The sequence below is a fragment of the Solea solea genome, chromosome 5, assembly GCF_958295425.1.
Source record: "Solea solea chromosome 5, fSolSol10.1, whole genome shotgun sequence".
Taxonomy (NCBI): domain Eukaryota; kingdom Metazoa; phylum Chordata; class Actinopteri; order Pleuronectiformes; family Soleidae; genus Solea; species Solea solea.
This window is the reverse complement of record NC_081138.1, coordinates 29,154,470-29,174,609: the sequence shown is the minus strand read 5'-3', so window position 1 is coordinate 29,174,609 and position 20,140 is coordinate 29,154,470. Positions and strand designations below refer to the sequence as shown.

The 20,140-nt window shown below is 39.3% G+C and overlaps 1 protein-coding gene across 1 annotated transcript in view; it reads left to right on the top strand.

Annotated features, from left to right (window-relative positions):
- Window positions 1-20,140, top strand: part of gpc5a (glypican 5a) — a 145,533-nt gene that overhangs the window by 60,397 nt on the left and 64,996 nt on the right. Inside the window, exon 7 of the mRNA XM_058628521.1 lies at window positions 8,640-8,760. Within this exon, the coding sequence (XP_058484504.1) occupies window positions 8,640-8,760 (121 nt within the window). The remainder of the gene's footprint in view (window positions 1-8,639; window positions 8,761-20,140) is intronic.

The window sequence follows — 20,140 nt, the reverse complement described above, 5'->3', positions numbered from 1 at the left end:
CGTTCCGTCCCCCGGAATGGAAGCGAACGGGCGGCTTTGAAGACGCTTTGACCCGTCTTTGTGCGGCGCGCTGAGCCTGAAGGTGTGTTTGGTCACTGACAGCACAGAGGCAGGTACTGTATTGCCTTCTGGCCTACAGTACTCACCGCTTTGTTTCTCACTCGGCCGACCGTGACCGGTGTGCATGGTCAACCTCCTCCTTTATCTCACGAGCCACTACACTCCTCCTTCCACAGCGTTCTGATGAAGGTTAGGCAAGGTTAGACTTTGTTTTCCACAATGTGGGAAACTGGGTTACATAAAGTACAAATACAAAAACTTGAGGTCAAAATTGTCTTTTCTTTTGGTTCATTTTTAACTAAGTGTACAGTCACAGGAATGTGTGAATTGTCTTTTTCATTATGACAGAATGAGCCCTCTCATTTATATAAGTAGTATTATGCGACGGTTTGTGCTATTTGAAAAATTCCAACAGTTTCTAAAAGATGAGATGTTGCATGTGACCAACATGTGGTTGTTACGGTAATCGGAGAATCAGCATCTTTGTCACCAGAGAGGAGAGAGTTGGAAAATACGCCTGTACATAATTTCCATTTTTTTAGCCTGTTTTTGGACATTGAGACAAAAACTCAAACAAATGTTATTTTAAATGTGTTTACATTTCAAATTTAACACACAAAATCTGGTGTTCATGTACAACTACAACTTATTCTGGAAGAATAAGCAAAAGCACTTAATTATAGAACATTTTCTGGCCTGTTTATGGTTAAAATAAGCAAAAACATTTAAAAAAAAAGACAGACAATTTGGGGCTTAAGGTGTTAAAGGGTTATTATACTGTCAATGATAAAAGTTATACAGTAATTGCATATTGTATGTGCATAGTCCGATTACTCCTGCATATATACTCTTAGTCAGACTGGAGCTGGACTCGTTGAAGGTCAACAGGAAACTGATTCAATACGCCACCTACGGAGGCGGAGTCAGACGTACTTAGCTAGCTGTTTGTTTTTTTTAAATAAGTGTACGATCACATGACTGTGTGAATTGTTGTTTCTCATTCTCATCGTCAATGCACATAAATATACCAGTGTTCGCCAAAAGGCAAATATTTATCTGTAGTCCATGGCCCTAAAAAACCAATATAAGAATAAAGTTACTAAAAAAAAATAAATTACTAGACTAAATAAGCAATTTAGATCAGACATTAATCAAATAAAATGCCATATTAATCACGTCATCAATCATGTTATCGTTGTTGCGTCTGGTTAATAGTACTTTCTGAAACTATTCAAACACCTGCAATGACCACATGATTTACATATTTCACTGGATTAGTATAAAGGCAGATTACTTCTGATATGATCTGGACCAAGATGATTTTTCTTAGAAACACATCATGGGCAGTTACATTGATGGAGGCAGTGTTGATTTTTAAGCAGCTGTAATGACTATTTTTTTTTTTTTAATGACAGAATGTGAAGGGGATTCACCTGTTTCAGTCCATTGTTTCACTGTCTGACAGCTCTCTCCTCTCACTGTTCTTGCTCACTTTGAAGTGAGGCAGCAGCAGCAGCAGCAGCAGCAGCAGCAGCAGCAGCAGCAACAGCAGCAGCACAGTTGTTGTTCTTTTGGCCAAAATAACTCCAAAAAGCCACTGTGTCCCTATCTGCCCTTCCAGCGAGTACCAGATGGACACGGTTAGTGTCTCGCTGCTGAAGAAAGTGGAGCATTTAGTGTCAATGAAAGCCAGACATTTTGCCCCGAGGAGTTGGTATAAAACAAAAACAGAGCTGAAAGGGAGAGGGGTGTGGGTTAACACATTGTTAATTTAAAGTTACAGTCTATAATCTTGGGTGATTTCTGCCTCTGTTTGCCGTTCGTGAACAGAAAGAATGTAACGTTGTTCTGCTCTGTCAAGCAAAACTATCCGACCTGGGTAAAGTTTTCGTGGGCGCTTTTTTGTGTTTTAATATTGATAAGAGATGGAGGTTGTAAAAAGAACACATTTTGAATATACAGTAGAGTAGTAGTAGTGGTATACAGTCGTCTCGCTTTACTAGTGCAATGTTGCCGCCGCTGCTGCATCCGTCTGTCTTGATATGAAACAAATCTCTTCCTGTGTGCACTCTGTTATACTGAGGAGCACAGTAGTTATTACGGATAATATTACGAATAAAATCAAATTTATAAGGAAAAAGTTGTAATCTTTTGAGAATAAAGTCATAATCTTTGGAGAATAAATCATAATTGTATGAGAATAAAGTCGTAATCTTTCCAGAATAAAGTTGTAATCTTTTCAGAATAAAGTCGTAATCTTTCAAGAATAAATCATAATCTGAGAATAAAATCCTAATTTTATGATAATAAAGTCGTAATTTAAAGTAAATAAAGTGCATGTGGAAAATACAAATTACACAGGTAATGAATACTTAATTGCCCACGTTGAGGAGGAGCTAATGATGTCATATCAGCATAGTTTGAATGTATCAGACATTGTTTATGTTTCACACTCGAGCTTTCAGGTCATTTTACTTTTAATGTTCTGATATTATAATTATTATGATGAAGTATTTGTTTCACAGCTAGTCTATAATTGTGTGTGTGTGTGTGTGTGTGTAGGTTATTATTTATTGCACTGAATAAACGCAGTAACTCCATGAGCCACAGCTGTGGCAGAAACTTTGGTGGGTGAGTCACTTTTACTGTCCCCTCGACACTTGATTTTATAACTTTTTTATTTTCTGTGTTTGGCTGCAATCACAATGATTTCTTTCTTTCTTTCCTTCTTTTTATTTTTTTTGTCAGATTTTTTGTAAGATTGAGTTTTTAATCTCTTCATTTGATTGCGCGCCTCAAACGTTCCCGGTTCCCACGGAGTTCTAATCGGAAACACGCGCAGATAAGATAAAGCTTTGGAGACAAAAAATATGACATGTAGAAAACATCACGTGCCGCGCGGTGGCTCGGACGGAGCCATGTTGGAGCCTCCTGTGCTTGTGATCAGACAGAATTGCCTTTACGTTCCAATCCTGCCGCGTCCTGAAGTGGAGGAATGAGGCGGAGGAGGCCCCGGGATTGCTTTGCTCGCGATGCGAAGGTCTTGCACTCACAGATAAACACAGCTGAATGAGATGGGGATAAGAGCCAAGAATAAAATGAATTTTTTAATCTCACTCTGAACATCCGCGTGAGCAGAGATGAGATGCAAACCAAGCGTCCCTTTGGGGAGAAGGTTATAGATTATAGGATCCTGCTGCCGGTCCACAGGCAATCACTCAGCTGTTTCATATCCTCTTTTAGTTTGTGCTTGATGCGACCATATGCTTTTTCTCTCAACCTGGAGAATATATGATGACTATGATCAATGTTTTCTATCTATGACACCTTTTAAGAAGCGGACCCTTATTTTCTGCCTCCCGAGAGTCTGATGCTGCACCGTGTCACAGGAGACTGTGTGCATGTGTTTCAGGTTATGGATCCCAGTAGCAAAATGAATTTAAGAGCAGCTGCATCTATATATATATGTGTTAGTGTTGGTGTGTGTGTGTGTGCATGGGTACATATGGCGTTTTATCTGTAACTGCATCTAAATCCGTGCAGTTGTCTTCAGCAGGAAGACGCGGTTTCACACGTTCATGCATTCTCTGAAAGCGTTAAGACTTAAGTCAGTACATCGATAGCCCAGACTGTTAGGGCCAAACTTTGTTTTCTTTGAACCTTTCGCAAGTCGTAGTATTATGAGAATAAAGTTGTAATGTTATGAAAATAAAATCGTAATCTTTCGATAATAAAGTCGTAATCTTTCGAGAATAAATTTGTGATATTATGAAAATAAAATCATGATCTTTCGATAAAGAAGTCGTAATCGTTTGAGAATAAATTTGTGATATTATGAAAATAAAATCAGAATTTTTCGAGAATAAAGTTGTTATCTTGTGAGAATAAAGTTGTAATGTTATAAGAAAAGAAGTTGCAATCTTATGAGAATAAAGTCGTAATCTTATGAGAATAAAGTCGTGATCTTATGAGAATAAAATCGTAAATTTATGAGAATAAGGTTGTCATCTTTCGAGAATAAAGTCGTCATCTTTCGAGAATAAAGTCGTAATCTTTCGAGAATAAAGTCGTAATCTTTCGAGAATAAATTTGCGATATTATGAAAATAAAATCATAATCTTTCGATAATGAAGTCGTAATCGTTAGAGAATAAATTTGCGATATTATGCAAATAAAATCGTAATCTTTCGATAATTAAGTCGTAATCGTTTGAGAATAAATTTGTGATATTATGAAAATAAAATCTGAATTTTTCGAGAATAAAGTTGTTATCTTGTGAGAATAAAGTTGTAATGTTATAAGAAAAGAAGTTGCAATCTTATGAGAATAAAGTCGTAATCTTATGAGAATAAAGTCGTGATCTTATGAGAATAAAATCGTAAATTTATGAGAATAAGGTTGTCATCTTTCGAGAATAAAGTCGTCATCTTTCGAGAATAAAGTCGTAATCTTTCGAGAATAAAGTCGTAATCTTTCGAGAATAAATTTGCGATATTATGAAAATAAAATCATAATCTTTCGATAATGAAGTCGTAATCGTTAGAGAATAAATTTGCGATATTATGCAAATAAAATCGTAATCTTTCGATAATTAAGTCGTAATCGTTTGAGAATAAATTTGTGATATTATGAAAATAAAATCTGAATTTTTCGAGAATAAAGTTGTAATCTTGTGAGAATAAAGTTGTAATGTTATAAGGAAAGAAGTCGCAATCTTATGAGAATAAAGTCGTAATCTTATGAGAATAAAGTCGTAATCTTATGAGAATAAAGTCGTAATCTTATGAGAATAAAATCGTAAATTTATGAGAATAAAGTCGTCATCTTTCGAGAATAAAGTCGTAATCTTTCGAGAATAAAGTCGAAATCGTTCGAGAATAAAGTCGTAATATAATATTTCAAGAATAAAGTTGTAATCTTATGAGAATAAAGTCATAATCTTTTCAGAATAAGGAGCACTTTCAAGAAAAAAAACGTAATCTTATGAAAATGAAGTGGTCATTTTGTGAGAATAAATCATAATCTTAAATCAAAGTGATTGATGACAATATCATGGTTAATTTTTAGTAGAAAAAAACTATATAAAAACACAGAAGAGCTTGTGAATCATCGGTGGGAAACTGAAAAGAAATATGAAGTATTGTAGGGTTGTTTAATTTAAAAACAACCCTACAATACAATATTGTTTGGCGTTCATCATATTTTCATAAAGCTGCGTGGCCGACGGTACACATTTTCACTGTGTTTTCATTTAACTGTGCACAGATGGCTCTGATGTAATCTCCTAAATCTGTTATTAATCACACTGTACAGAGAGGAGGAAACCGACTGAAGTAAAGGTCACGGAGAGGTGGAGTCCGTCCTATTTGTCACATGGCGTGGCCTCTCATGGTACCTGAAGGCAACACATGAGGTTGTCAAAGGCTGAAAAAGCACAGGACGTTTACCTTTGCCACCGGGTTTTCTACCCTTTTATATCTTTAACGGGCGGACCTTTTACAATTTATAGTAGTGTCAGACCCAACAGGGACTGTCGTCCTTCCAGTTTATACACAATCTCAATCTCAGCAGGTGTGTCCGGGGATTAAAGAGAGCTGGAGGGCGGCCGGATCACAGTTACAGTACACATGGATCAGGCGCAGCTCAGCCCCCCCGACACGTCAGCATTTGGCCGACGGCGTCGACTGCACCGAGCAAATCAACGCGCTTTCGCTCTCACATCCTGATCGATCAGTGGGTTTCAGTTGCACTCGATGGCCCCGAGTTGTTTGGGGCCATGGGGGGGGGGGGAATTGTGTCACGCCGGGAGAATGTGAGCCGCTGTTGATAGGTTTTGCCGACACGCTCGCGCCACAGATTGATTCTTTTAAACGACATCTGATATTGAGATAGATCATAAAAGCAAATTAAATGATACAAATCACACACACACACACACACAGGATGGAGCGGGAATCGGAGCCCCAAAACAAAAGGATACGCATCTTTCACTCAACTTTTGCATCTGTTCTTCAAAATGACCAGAGCGCTGTCTGCTAATTACAGGCAGATTTTAAATGTCCTTTTTAAATATTTGATTTTGCGTGGCTGCCAGGAGGGAGAAGAAAGACAAGGAGGACACACACACACACACACACACACACACACACACACACGCACGCGCGGCCACAAAGTGCCTCGTATCAGAAAACTAAATTGGCAAAAGCAGAGGAACCACTGATAAAAAGTAACACAATAAAAGACAAGGAGTGCTGTATTTTTTTCCCCCCCAAAATATTAATCCCATTTAGGCGCTCTGATTAGCAGGAAATTTACATGAAAATGACATCTGGAGGACCCAGACAACCTGACTGACTTTTAAATAAATTAGGCACACATGCTTCCTCAACATTATTTATTCATAAGACTTCTTTTTTCTTTTTTCTTCTCTGACCTTGATTGCTGGAAGAGCACACATCCCGTTAGTGCTCCAAAATGAACGGAAAGTCATTTTCAGCCTCTTTTAATTCTCTCATTCACGTATTTTACAGAGAATTAAAACTTTGCTTTCTCTGCGTCGTAAGCAAAGTGCTGACATATAGCATTAAAGGTGCAGTGTGTAAAATGAGTGCTATTTCGTCGTAATCTTTTGAGTAAAAATTTGTTATATTATGAGAATAAAATTTGAATATTATGAGAATAAAGTTGTAACAGAATTTAAAGTAAAGTAAAGACCGGGCCGATGACGACTGCAGCAAACGCGCACAGTCATCAGAACTTTCAGCCATGAGTGACTTCACCTTGAACAGCTATAGTTTTGAAGATGAAATGATTCACTGGCGATTGAGATGTAAGCGAGCGGTGCGGCGCTTTGTCACCGCGGTCTGTCTGCCGTGAAACAAAGCAGCGACGAGCCCTTGAGTTGAAGTGAAGCCCATTACCGAGGTATAAAAACAATGAAGTGCTTTAAAACATGGATTAATGCCGCGCGATGAAACGCCGGGGGCACAAATCATGAATGAGTTTTTTGTCTGCTGTAAACACCGCTCGGCATGTGTGTGTGCGCGTGTGTGGCTTCATATTTTCATTTAAGAGACAACATAACAGCCTTGATATACGGCTTAATATAAAACACACACACACATTCACACACTCATGTTTCTCCCATAATACTTCAGCTCCCAGGATCCTGTACTGTACGTCTATAGCATCGCCCTCAATGAACCTGAGTGAGCTTGTTGTATTGATCATTTCACAGAAAGAGGAAGTGTTAAATATGCTTTTCACACACGTCACTGTAACACGTTTGTCTGTCCATATGTCTGTATGTGTATATATATATAAATATATATATATATATATATATATATATATATATATATATACAGTATATATAGAAAGTCTGAATATATATATAAAATGAATATGAGTATAAAATGAAACGTATTGTCACTTGCGGTTTCCACTTTATACTGTATAGTGGATCTATATATATATATTCAGACTTTCTCTATATATACAGTATATTCAGACTTTCTTTATCTTTATTCAGACTTTCTATATATATATTCAGAATTTCTTTATATAAAGATATATTCAGACTTTATATATATATATTCAGACTTTCTTTATATAAATATATATTAGGACTTTCTCTCTCTCTATATATATATATATATTCAGAATTTCTTTATATAAATATATATTCAGACTTTATATATATTCAGACTTTCTTTATATAAATATATATTCAGGCTTTCTCTATATATACTGTATATATTCAGACTTTCTTTATATAAGTATATATTCAGACTTTCATTATATATTCAGACTTTTTGTACATATGTGTATATATTTATATATACACACATACATACATGTATACATGTATGTATACATATATACATGTATGTATATATGTATATGTGTGTATATATGTATATACATACATACATATATATTTATGTGTGTGTGTGTTTTGAGTGAAAGTTAGATTCTAACCACTGTCAAATGAGTCTCAAACGACTCTTCAGTAGACCAGTGTTTGTATCTGATATTCCAGCGCTGCACACAGGAAGTGATAAGTTTTGATGTCAAGACGGATGCAGGCAAAAGTCCTGCTCAAAAAAACCTGGTCATTCGGCCGTTTGATGCAATAAATGCTTGATAAAATCTTGTCTCCACTCGCCCCGGTGCTGTTGGTGTGCACACTCAAACGCTCCCTCACAGCTTTGCGACCAAACGGAGGCAAAGTCACAATAAATCACGGTTTAAGTTACACACTGCAGCTTTAAAGCACCAGCAGTCTGTCATAGTTTTAATTCATCGACGGCGAATAAACTTTTAATTCTAGTTTTCACCCTAATGTGAAAATAATTAACTGTAACTACACATTTTTAAGTAAATACTTATATATAAATAAATACATTAACCACAGTGGGGTAGATGTTTTAATTGAGCATTGAGTGTTGATTTATATGTTTCTCTGTTTACTGACAACATAAACTGGCACCTCACAATTTCCATATTACACAGATCATTGTTTTTATTCATATTTCTGTTTCTCTTTGGTAAATAATGGCGCTCTACTGTTTTCACAGCTACACCCTCCGCGTGGTCGGCAACGGGGTCAAAGCTCAGAGCGCCAACCCCGAGGTCAAAGTGAAGGAGGCGGACCCTGTGATCAATCAGATTATTGACAAACTCAAACACGTCAATCAGGTGCGACTGTTCATGTCTCCTTTGATAATCTGTGTCTGTTGCACGTTCATATCTCATGTAAATAGAAAATCTGGCCTTAAACTGAAAATCAATGCAGCGTTTTCTTTTTTCTGTTTTTAATCCCTTGGCCTGCTTTGACGCACTTTTGTGCTGCTGTGGCACCTTTCGCCGCTGTTTATCTCTCGAGGATAATGAGATTAGGGCAGTTTACGGGAGCACTTTCTCTGCTGGAGTTTCGGGAACAGCTGCTGCTGCTGCTGATGCTGCTGCTGATGCTTCCATGTCTGGGCTGTTTCACTGCAGCAGCAGCAGCAGCAGCAACAACAGCAGCAGCAGCTTTGTGTCTCTGTCGCTTTGGTTTCCCAAGTGAAGGCCGGGTCATCTCTCTTGACCTCGCGCTGACACGCCCCTCCCTGACTAATTCACACCATCTGTGGGATGTCAGAACACATAAATCTATATCATAACCATCTGCCTCATTGACATTCACTGTGAATACGTGTTTCTCTCTCTCTCTCCCTCTTCCTCCCCGTGTGTGTGTGTGTGCTTTTACATCTTGGAAACAATTTTTCACATCACCAAAATCACAATCCATAATCTAAAGATCCGTATTTTAGCATTTCTGAGGGTCCAGGCAGACACCGACAGAAGATTCTGACCTGAGCACCGAAGAGTGATCGACACTCAGAGTACAGGATCACAGCGACACCGTTACAGCGTGTATTCTTTACTCTTTCTGCTTCTCGTGCTTCAGTGCATCTGAGATGACAATGTTTGAAACGCAACACGTCCTTTGATACCTGGGCCAAAGAAGTAGATCAAGCTGGTCTCTGTTTACGCTGGAAAAAAAAGGCTTTGAACCTCCGTAATCCAGACAAAGCTCCTGAAGCAGTGGCTGATGGAGTTTTTTTTTAACCCTTAGAACACCATTACTGTGTTTAAACGTACAGTACATACAGAGGCTGACATAGAGTGTCTAATATCCTTTTTTTTCTCCAGCACAATCTAGGCAATCTGATGAAAAAAAGGGTCATTTTCACCAGCTATATAAACACACCTGTGCATAAAGTACTCAAAAATGTTTAAAATCGGATTTAATTTGTAAAATTTGGCTCATTTTTATGAACAAAAAGAAAAGAAAAATGGTCTAATTGTGTGATTACTACACAATTATTGCTACTTTATATCACGATTAAAAATGCGATATAAAATAAATCATAACTTTGACTCAACAACGCATAAGAAGACACATTTTTATAAAGACTGAATATGTGACCTATAAACACACACACACACCAGGATGTCCATATAAGGAGTTGTTGTCGCCTGATTCTTCCTTGAACGACTGTGACTCGATGTGCAGGAAAGAATCAATAACTAGAAATGAAAGAAACAAACTAAACAGACGCTGTAACTCGTTATTTTATTGTCCCTGCGCTCCCTCGCGTTAATGCCGTGGAATATAATGTGCGTTAATTAGACGTCTCACAAAAGAACACAACACCAGTTTATTTTTTCCAATTATTTTCCGTCAACATCAGCACACAGAGACCACTAATCTCTCTCTCTCTCTCTAAAATCACACACATTCTCGACCTGTTTGATAATCCAAATATAATTTGTTCTGACAAATAGGATTATAAACACGATCATGAAACTCCAGAGAATACCAAACAAAAGATGGTGCTAATTAATCTCTGTTTAAAGTGAAAGAAAAATTAACATCAGTGCTTACTATTATATGTATGTATGTATGCCTGTTTTTGTGTGTCTGTGATTGCAGAGACACAAATTCCGTGATTAATGATCAAAAACAAACAATATTAATCCTATAAAATGATTTCACGACGTTATGGAATTAGATTTGTGTCAATATTACATCACACATTACATTGTAACACTTTATGAATCGAGCAACCACAAAAACCAACCCCAAAATCAAATGTAAATGTAATAATTGTGATAATTAAATAATTTATCTTTGAGATTTTGTCAAATACGTATATTGAGATCTACATTTAACGTGAATCAGAGTGATATAAACAACTGTATGGGTTTAAATCGAATGTTAAATCAGAACTGCTTTTTCTTCATTGGTACACACTGATCAGCCAAAATGACAAACCAAAAGATTATCGGAAATGGGATCATTTTTGGGGTGTGTGTGTGTGTGTGTGTGTGTGCGCGCTGCACCGCCTCCATATGTAAGAACATTAACATTGACGATAAATCCCCGATAAGTTGATACTTCCTAATTCCCATGGTCAGAATCCCAAACAACGGCAAAAGAGTCGGACACTACACAGTATCAATAATATAACACAAATCTAATTCCGTACCACGTCACATGAATGGAGCGTAATCTGAAGCCACACTAGATGAGTCCTTGTAACCTGTCACGATTCATCTCATTCATTCACAATGATAGCGACTGCTCATCATAATCACATTACGTTTTTTTGGCAGGAAGCTCTCGGAGACGTCTGCCACACAGATGTTAGTAGAGCTTGGTACTCGAATCACGTCTCCGGCGCAGCTTTGGGGTTTTTCTTTTCCATTTACTTTTGCTTTTAACTGTGAATGCAGCCAATTTAAAATCTTGTCCAGAAGTGATTGGTTGAAGTGTGATGGTTCCCTTCACAAGTGTCCAAAAAAAAGGTCGTCCTCTGGCAGGACTCCACCAACAGGGCCGGGCTCCCATAAACACAAATGTCTGTCCATGACAGATCGGCCGATGGAGTGATTACACAATTCCTCAGCCGACTTTCTGTGCCGCCAAGCAACCGGTCGGTCGGGTCTGGGAGTTTCTCCAAAATAAATTGGTATGAACTGTTGGATTCTATTATCAGAGACACGGCAGATTTATTTATAAAAGACTTTGTACTTAGATTTAAACACATTGTCGAAAGGTGTGTGGAAGAAAAAAAACTTAAGAAGAATAAAAGTGTTAAAATGGACATCTAAATTCCTCAAAAGATTTGAAACTAGTGACTACAGTTATTGTCATTATTGGTTAATCTCTACATTACTTGTTTGGTCCATTAAACAAAATGATTCTGTTTTAATGATTTCTTTGTCATATGGAGCAAAGAAAGCAGAAAATAGTCACATTTAAGAAGCTGGAAAATCAGGAACTTGTTTTAATTATTGTAAAAACACTGTAAAAAACAGTTGAGTGATTGCTGCAGCTCTAATTGAGACCATCAATGTTTCCTGACGTTAGATATCAAGTGAGATGTAGAAGTAAATTCTTTCATAGGCTGTCATTCACATGGGAGTTACTTTTTGCAACTAGGGGAGTCGCCCCCTGGTGGCTATTCAATATAGTCTTACCTCCGGGTTGGCCTCAGGCAGCAAACCGAAAAAATTAATCCAGTTATTTAATATATGTATTTGTAAAAAAAAAGATTTAAGCAAGGAAGGTAAGAGAAGAAAAAATGAACACTTATAAAAATGCATGCATTCAATTTGTTTTTCACCAATGTGTGAAGTTGACGTTCAATGACTCATGTGGGTTTTTCTCTGCTTCAGCTCTGATCCGCATCAGATTGAGCGTAAAAACCCAATCACTTCTTCTTCGTCTGCTCTATTTCTGCCTAAATGTTAAACGATTTCCCGGCTGTTACCGTAGATATTTGTAACGATCCTTACTTTTTTAAACTTGACACGAGATGCAAAACTGGAACATCATCACTGATAATTGAGATCCGTCGGGGCGTCGGCCGGTTAGGGGGTTGGATGACTATCCAGCTTGATCTGTGTGCGCTTTGAGCGGAAGTATACCAGGGCCTTTAGACGTCAAACAGGGGCCACACAAAATAGTTTCAGGGGCCGGGAGATTGATGCCTCCTCCTTAGAGGGTTTTCTTTTTCAAAAGCACTCGATGACAGGTCTTGTATTGTGACATTTGGAGGAAAAACCTGCCGGTAAAGTTGCTCTTTTCCTCCATGCACACGCTGATCATTCAGCCTGGTTCTGTCTTGTTGTGAAGTGGAAAGCCCTCAAAAGTTTGGCTCCGCTGGCGAACGCTACTTGTGTTGAAATTCAACATTTGCCCTTGTGCACAAGAGCTGTTTGCCAAATCCTCATGTTCTGTGCCAGCTCTGCCCCCAGACGAAACAGGAATAAAGATATACGGAGACTGTGCAGCAGTGGAGTGAAAGAAAAACTGAACCTTGTCTTGTTTTGTGTGCAGTCATGATGGTAACCAAACAGATCCATGTGTTAAAGCAAGCCCCCCCCCCCCCCCCCCCCCCCCCGCTCGCTCGCTCGCAGCTATTCTAAGAGTTTGTTTGGGTTTTAAGGGAATTCAAGATGCAAATTATGCAAAATTAATTGAAGCAATATCTCACAGGCACTCGAGCCAAATTACACCTCGTCATCGGGTCACGCTGATTATTAGGAGGGAAGTGCTTTTGTTTTTTCGGCACTTGAGTTGCATAACTCACTGATTTGCAAAATCTTTTCAGCGCAGTGCTTCATCCCAGTCACTCCAGCATTTGAATTTGTAATCAAGTTTGACCTAAAAAAAAGCCAGATTGTCGGCGGAAAGGCCCCGCGCACATTCCTGGCAGACAAATGCTCAGTTTGAGAGTTTATCTCATGAGTGATGTAATGAAAGATGAATTTACAGTGTTGACTTTCCACACATTACTGACGTCTGATGAGCCTTAAATTATTATTCTGTAACTCAGAGTTGGACTGGCCTGAATCATATTACACACTGCCTCACTAATATTCATTTATATACATACTATATAGTCACTGACCATTTCAGCACGTCTGCCTCAGGGTTTGACGCAAAATGTCCGTCTGGACTTATTTTAACCATAAAAGGGCCAGAAAATGTCCTATGAGTAAGTGCTTTTGCCCATTTTTCCAGAATAAGTTTCAAGATCTGGTTATTTAGAATAGAATAGAATAGAATAGAATAGAAATACTTTATTCATCCCCTAAGGGAAATTGTTTCGACATAGCAGCAATACAAGAAAATATTATAAACATAAAATGTAAAATGTACAACAGTGGGAAAAAATAGTGCAATAATAGAGGAATGGCATAAAGGAGTGCAATGGCATACCGTATGTCATGGAGTTTACAATTTACAATTTACTGCACGGTAAAATCGTGTATTAACAATTTAAAATGAAGGAAAACATGGAACAGGAAACCAGATTTTGCATGTCAAATTTGTATAGTGAACAGTATAAAACATATTTAAATAACATTCAGTTGAGTCTTTGCCCCAATGTCCAAAAACATGGAAACTACTGTATGTACAGACAGTTTTTCGAAAGTCCGATAGCTCAAAGCGTTGTGGAATTACAGTAATGTAGTGTGCGCTTGTGTCAAATCTGGCCATTTTCCCATGATTAGGCTTTTCTTTGGCCCAATGAACCGTTGCTCACTGGATATTTTCCCATTTTTTGGTCCATTCAGTGTAAACACTACAGATGCAGGCAAATCACAGGAGTACAGACATTTTACATTCAGAGTCATTTAAATCACCCTTTTAACTGTTCATATGCGTTTGAACTTTGCATGAGATTGTGATGACCAGCAGTTGAAGACGTGTACCTAATAAAGTGGCCATGTAAGTGTGTCGCCTCAAGCCGAAGATTCAACCCTAACATTCCTGTCACATCTCAAAAGAAGAATCACATGATTGACGTTGATTATGACTGATTCATACTGTAATCATTAAAGCTCAGCATCACTTCCATGACTCTGATGAAGATGGATCCAAAAAAGAAAAAAGAAAAAGAAAGTTTGGCTTTGACAAAGGAGTTCAAGACTGCGTCGTTTGTGTTCTGCTGTGCTCAGGCTTCCTGAAGCAGGAAATGTGTTTAAGGGAGCTAATTAATCAATACGCCATCTACTACGGTTCCTGTAAATTCTGATATCACCGGTTACTTCAGAGAAACGACTTGTCTTCTCACCCTGGAATAAAAAAATAATAAATAAGGAGGGAGGTGGAATCTCACGTAGCAGCGAGGCTGCGTTTAAGACACGGCGGATTCTATATTATACATCCAGTATGATTCATTAAGCAGCTCGACTGCTCCCGGTCGTTGACTCTACTTTGTATTATCATCTCAGTGGGACTTGACTTGCAAATGCGCTTGATTTGCAAATAGTTGTAGTTTGCATCTCATTACTTACAGGAAGTGTGGCAGTCAGTGTGTGTGTGTGTGTGTGTATGACCGGAATTGTCATTTAACATCAATTTCCTCCTCATTTGATGTATTTTATTTGTCGGCTGCTTTAAAGGTGTCTATGTCACGTTGTGAGCCGCACGCTGCCTTGTTCTGTTTATAATTGGGTGAGTGGATTCATTTAAACTTATACTGTATATTCCCCCTTCTGTGTGTGGGGAGAGTCACTCCTCTATGGGTCAGACACTGAGACTATAGTGGTTTTGAGTTTGAACTTTAACCCTCGTGTTTGCATGGAAGTCTGTATTTTGGATAAAAAGTACCTTTGTCCTTACTGCTGTCGCTCTGCTGCTGTGTTTATTTACGACAGTGACGGAACAGGAAAGAAAAGTTAAATCAAGTCTCTGTGTGTGTGTGTGTGTGTGTGTGTGTGTCAGTGTTTGTGTGTGTGTTCATAAATTGTTGTTCCCCGTTCAGGACTTTCTTCGGGCACTGACCTTGTCAGGACCATTAGTTCTCACGGGGACCAAAAGACCGGTCCTAATGAGGCAGAACATCATTTCAAAGGCCCTGGTTAGGGTGAGAGGTACAGGGTGAATTGTACTTAGGTTAAGGGTAGAGTTAGACATTAACCTTAGGCGGCCTTTAAAAGGAAAAAAAAAAAATGCCTTCAAAGCATTTTCTGAAAAAAGAAAAGACTTTTCTGCAAATGTGTCTGACGTGTCACTGTTCACTAAAACCTATGATTCTGAGCCTCGGAAGCAAAAAGAGACGTCATTTGAGACATTTAGTATTTTAACAAAGTGCTAATGATATCACGCAAGCGTGGATCTGACTCTTCTACGTCATTAATGCTGTCATTTTAGTAACGATGAGAGCTGCATCTAATGATTATTTTCATAATCTTTTAATTTGTCGATTATTTTCTCGATGAATCGAGTAATCGTTTGGTCCATAAATGTCAGAAAACGTTCAAAAATGTTGATCAGTGTTTGTCGAACCTGGAAATGACGTCTTGTTTTTGTCCACGAGCCAAAATGATTCACGTTTAATGATTTCTTTGTCATATGGAGCAAAGAAATGAAGAAAATATTCACATTTAAGAAGCTGAAACTATCAGAAATCTTATTTTCACATTGGAAAAAGCTTCAAACCGATGAATCGATTATCAAAATGGTTGACATTTCATTTAGTAATCGATTAATAATCGATGAATCGAGTAATTGTTTCAGCTCTGGTACTAGCAACTCTACCCACGATTAGTTCATCAGCCATTGTGGTGCGTAATTTAATACTTAAGCGCTAGAATCAGCTGCTTTTTTCCATTCGGGCTGAACAGTTAATAGTTCTTTAATCAAAATCACAGTTTGAAACAACACTGTTGGCAAATCAAAAAGATGGATTATTAAAACAGTTGTATTTTAATAATCCATCAGTTACAGTTTGTAGTTTTTTGTAGTAGTTATCGTTTTAATGGTACCTCATGTCGTGACGTGGCATTTTGTTTTGAATCTTAAATATTGAACAGACACTTGACTTATCATCACGACTCAAATCGCAATAGAATCAGTCCGATTTTTAAACTTTATCGTACGTACTAGCCCACTAGCATCTGATGGCGGATGCAACATTAAAGGGCGCTTTCATCCACTTTTTTCCCACTTGATCAAATGAAGAATGAACTTAAAATCATTATGATGCTGCTGTGTTTGTGTAATTCGACCAAATTTGACCAGGTTTTTTTTTTACATTCCTATCATTATTATTGTTATTTTTTTTTCCAGATCTTTTACTCATAAAACTCGACAGAAACACAGTAAAGGGCTTTTATTTTCTTTGAAGGAAGTGACTTTGACATTGACTTTCTGTCAATTTCATACATTTTTTACAATCCCAACTTCCTTTGTTGTTGACGTGTGTCTCAGATCCAATGAATGATGATCGAATAACACATTTATGCCTGGAAATTTTTGTAAAAAAACAACAGTATTTTTTCCATTAGCAATAGCACCTGGAATCTTCTCTGGTGAGGATCCAAGTGAGCCGAGGCGAGCCGTGCTGGAACTGTATAGTGGAAAAGCGCCATAAGACTGGTTAACTTCTTATGGTTATGGTTAAGGAGATGTTTTTTTGTTCACCTGTCTAAATGAAAAGAAACTGATGAGTCCGAATACAAATATCTGCACAAACCTGTCTGAGTGAGTGTGTGTGTGTGTGTGTGTGTGTCAGGACCAGTAGTCGTCATGGAGACCAAACCCTGGTTCCTAAGGAGTCAGAACCTCATTTCTGAGGAACTGCTTACGTTTAGGGGAAAGGTTTGAACAGTGCTTAGGTAAAGGTTAGGGTAAGTTAGAGATAATGCTATGTTTTTGTTCTCCAAATGAACGCGAGTCAGTGGCGAGTCCTTAAAAGGACAGCTGTAAATGTGTGTGTGTGTGTGTGTGTGTTTGTGAATATAAATGTGAAAATGTGTGTGGGGGGGTTAATGGCAGCTCAGTTTACGACCAGCAAAAACATCAATTACATAAACCAGTGCACACGCTTATACTTTAGTACACATGAGTGACTGTTTGCACATCTGGGTTTCACCCTACACACAGTCTATTACTCCTATAAATCATTAGTGTATTGGTGCAGCTTATTATTACGGGGGGGGGGGGGATTTACGCGTGTGCATGAAAGTTGCCAGTTTGCGTGGCTGCAACACCGAAACGCGACAAAGAGACGCCTGGAGCGATGTCCCCATGCAAAAGTTGACTTTCATGCACGTGCAGTGCCTGTGACGTTCGTTTGCGTCTCCATTTATTTGCACCTGACCTTGAGGAAGTGAAGCGGGACCGAAAATGCTCCCAGTTTCCCCCGGAATCAAACGGGAAATGTATTATTGCCACTCCAGAGCGGGGACTACAAGGAAAACACCAAACAGCGAGGCAGCTATTGACAGATTCATCATGCAATCTGAGCGTACACAGTGGAGATTTCATCATCCTGCTCATCAGTGGCCCTCTCCTATGAATTATTTGTTGGCTCCTTTCCTCCTTGCCTGTCCTCTCGTCTTGATGTGGTAAAACCCATCAAGAATCTATAAGTAGGCCCTGTCCCCGTGTCTCTCAATCAAAATCAGGGGCAAGCAGCTCCTCATCCAGTCTGCAAGCTGAATTATTTACCAGTCATTGATGTGGTGGTTGACCAGCAGTTTTGCTTGTGAATAATTCATGCTCTCTCCCTCTCTCTCTCTACCCCCCCCCCCCCCCCCTCCCTCCCTCTCTCCTCTTCGACCGAAGCATTAACACCGATGATATATTCACATTTTGCCGTGCCCCTTAAATGTGCACACCGCGTCGTGACATCACGTGGGTTACAGTTACGGAAATCAAGTTAAGCAGCAAATGCAATCATCGCTGTTTTCCAAAGGTATTTAACCCACTGCGCCGCCTGAGTGGGATTTACAGAATCGTGGCTTCGCGACTTGTGTTTGGTCTGAATTGGAAACAAAGCATCAAAGCTTACGAATATAATCATTAGTTTTATTTTTAACCCACCGTCCTTGTGTCATTGGCCGTACGTCGAAGTGCTTAAACACACGGATGAATCCACCTGCTGCATAACGACTTTGTCTCCATGGATCAAAATCCTCTTAAAGCCACAGAGGGATAATCCTCTTTATGTAATTGGCTACGTTCAATGCTACGTTCTATTTTGACAATCTCACAAACTGTGTACTTTTAAAGTAACAAAGTCATTGTATGATTTGCTGTGATTAGTTGCATCTTCTCATCTTAAAAAGTCCACTGATGTACATGCGGAGGAGAAAATCTACTTATTGGCCGCGGACGTTTGCCTCTGTCGCCGTAGGTGGCGCTGTATCTCTCTGTGAGCTAGTGTGTACTGAGTCAGTTTCCTGTTGACTTTTTTATCAGTCAACATAGGTCACAAATGCTCACCTGTCCTCATCGTTCACCAGTCCTCATCATTCACCTGTCTGTCCTCGTCGTTCACCTGTCCTGATCGTTCACCTGTCCTCAACGTTCACCTGTCCTCGTCATTCACCTGTCCTTGTCATTCACCTGTCCTTGTCATTCACCTGTCCTCGTCGTTCACCTGTCCTCATCGTTCACCTGTCCTCATCGTTCACCTGTCCTCATTATTCACCTGTCTTCGTCATTCACCTGTCCTCCTCATTCACCTGTCCTCATCTTTCACCTGTTCTCATCATTCACCTGTCCTCCTCATTCACCTGTCCTCATCATTCACCTGTCCTCATCGTTCACCTGTCCTCATCGTTCACCTGTCCTCATCATTCACCTGTCCTCGTCATTCATCTGTCCTCATTATTTACCTGTTTTCATCCTTCACCTGTCCTCATCATTCACCTGTCCTCATCGTTCACCTGTCTTTGTCGTTCACCTGTCCTTGTCGTTCACCTGTCCTCGTCATTCACCTGTCCTCGTCATTCACCTGTCCTCATCATACACCTGTCCTCATCGTTCACCTGTCCTCATCGTTCACCTGTCCTCGTCATTCACCTGTCCTCGTCGTTCACCTGTCCTCCTCATTCACCTGTCCTTGTCATTCACCTGTCCTCACCATTCACCTGTCCTCGTCATTCACCTGTCCTCATCATTCACCTGTCTGTCCTCGTCGTTCACCTGTCCTGATCGTTCACCTGTCCTCAACGTTCACCTGTCCTCGTCATTCACCTGTCCTTGTCATTCACCTGTCCTCGTCGTTCACCTGTCCTCATCGTTCACCTGTCCTCATTATTCACCTGTCTTCATCATTCACCTGTCCTCGTCATTCACCTGTCCTCCTCATTCACCTGTCCTCATCTTTCACCTGTCCTCATCATTCACCTGTCCTCCTCATTCACCTGTCCTCATCATTCACCTGTCCTCATCGTTCACCTGTCCTCATCGTTCACCTGTCCTCATCATTCACCTGTCCTCGTCATTCATCTGTCCTCATTATTTACCTGTCTTCATCCTTCACCTGTCCTCATCGTTCACCTGTCCTCATCGTTCACCTGTCTTTGTCGTTCACCTGTCCTTGTCGTTCACCTGTCCTCGTCATTCACCTGTCCTCCTCATTCACCTGTCCTCATCATACACCTGTCCTCATCGTTCACCTGTCCTCATCGTTCACCTGTCCTCATCGTTCACCTGTCCTCGCCATTCACCTGTCCTCGTCATTCACCTGTCCTCATCATTCACCTGTCCTTATTATTC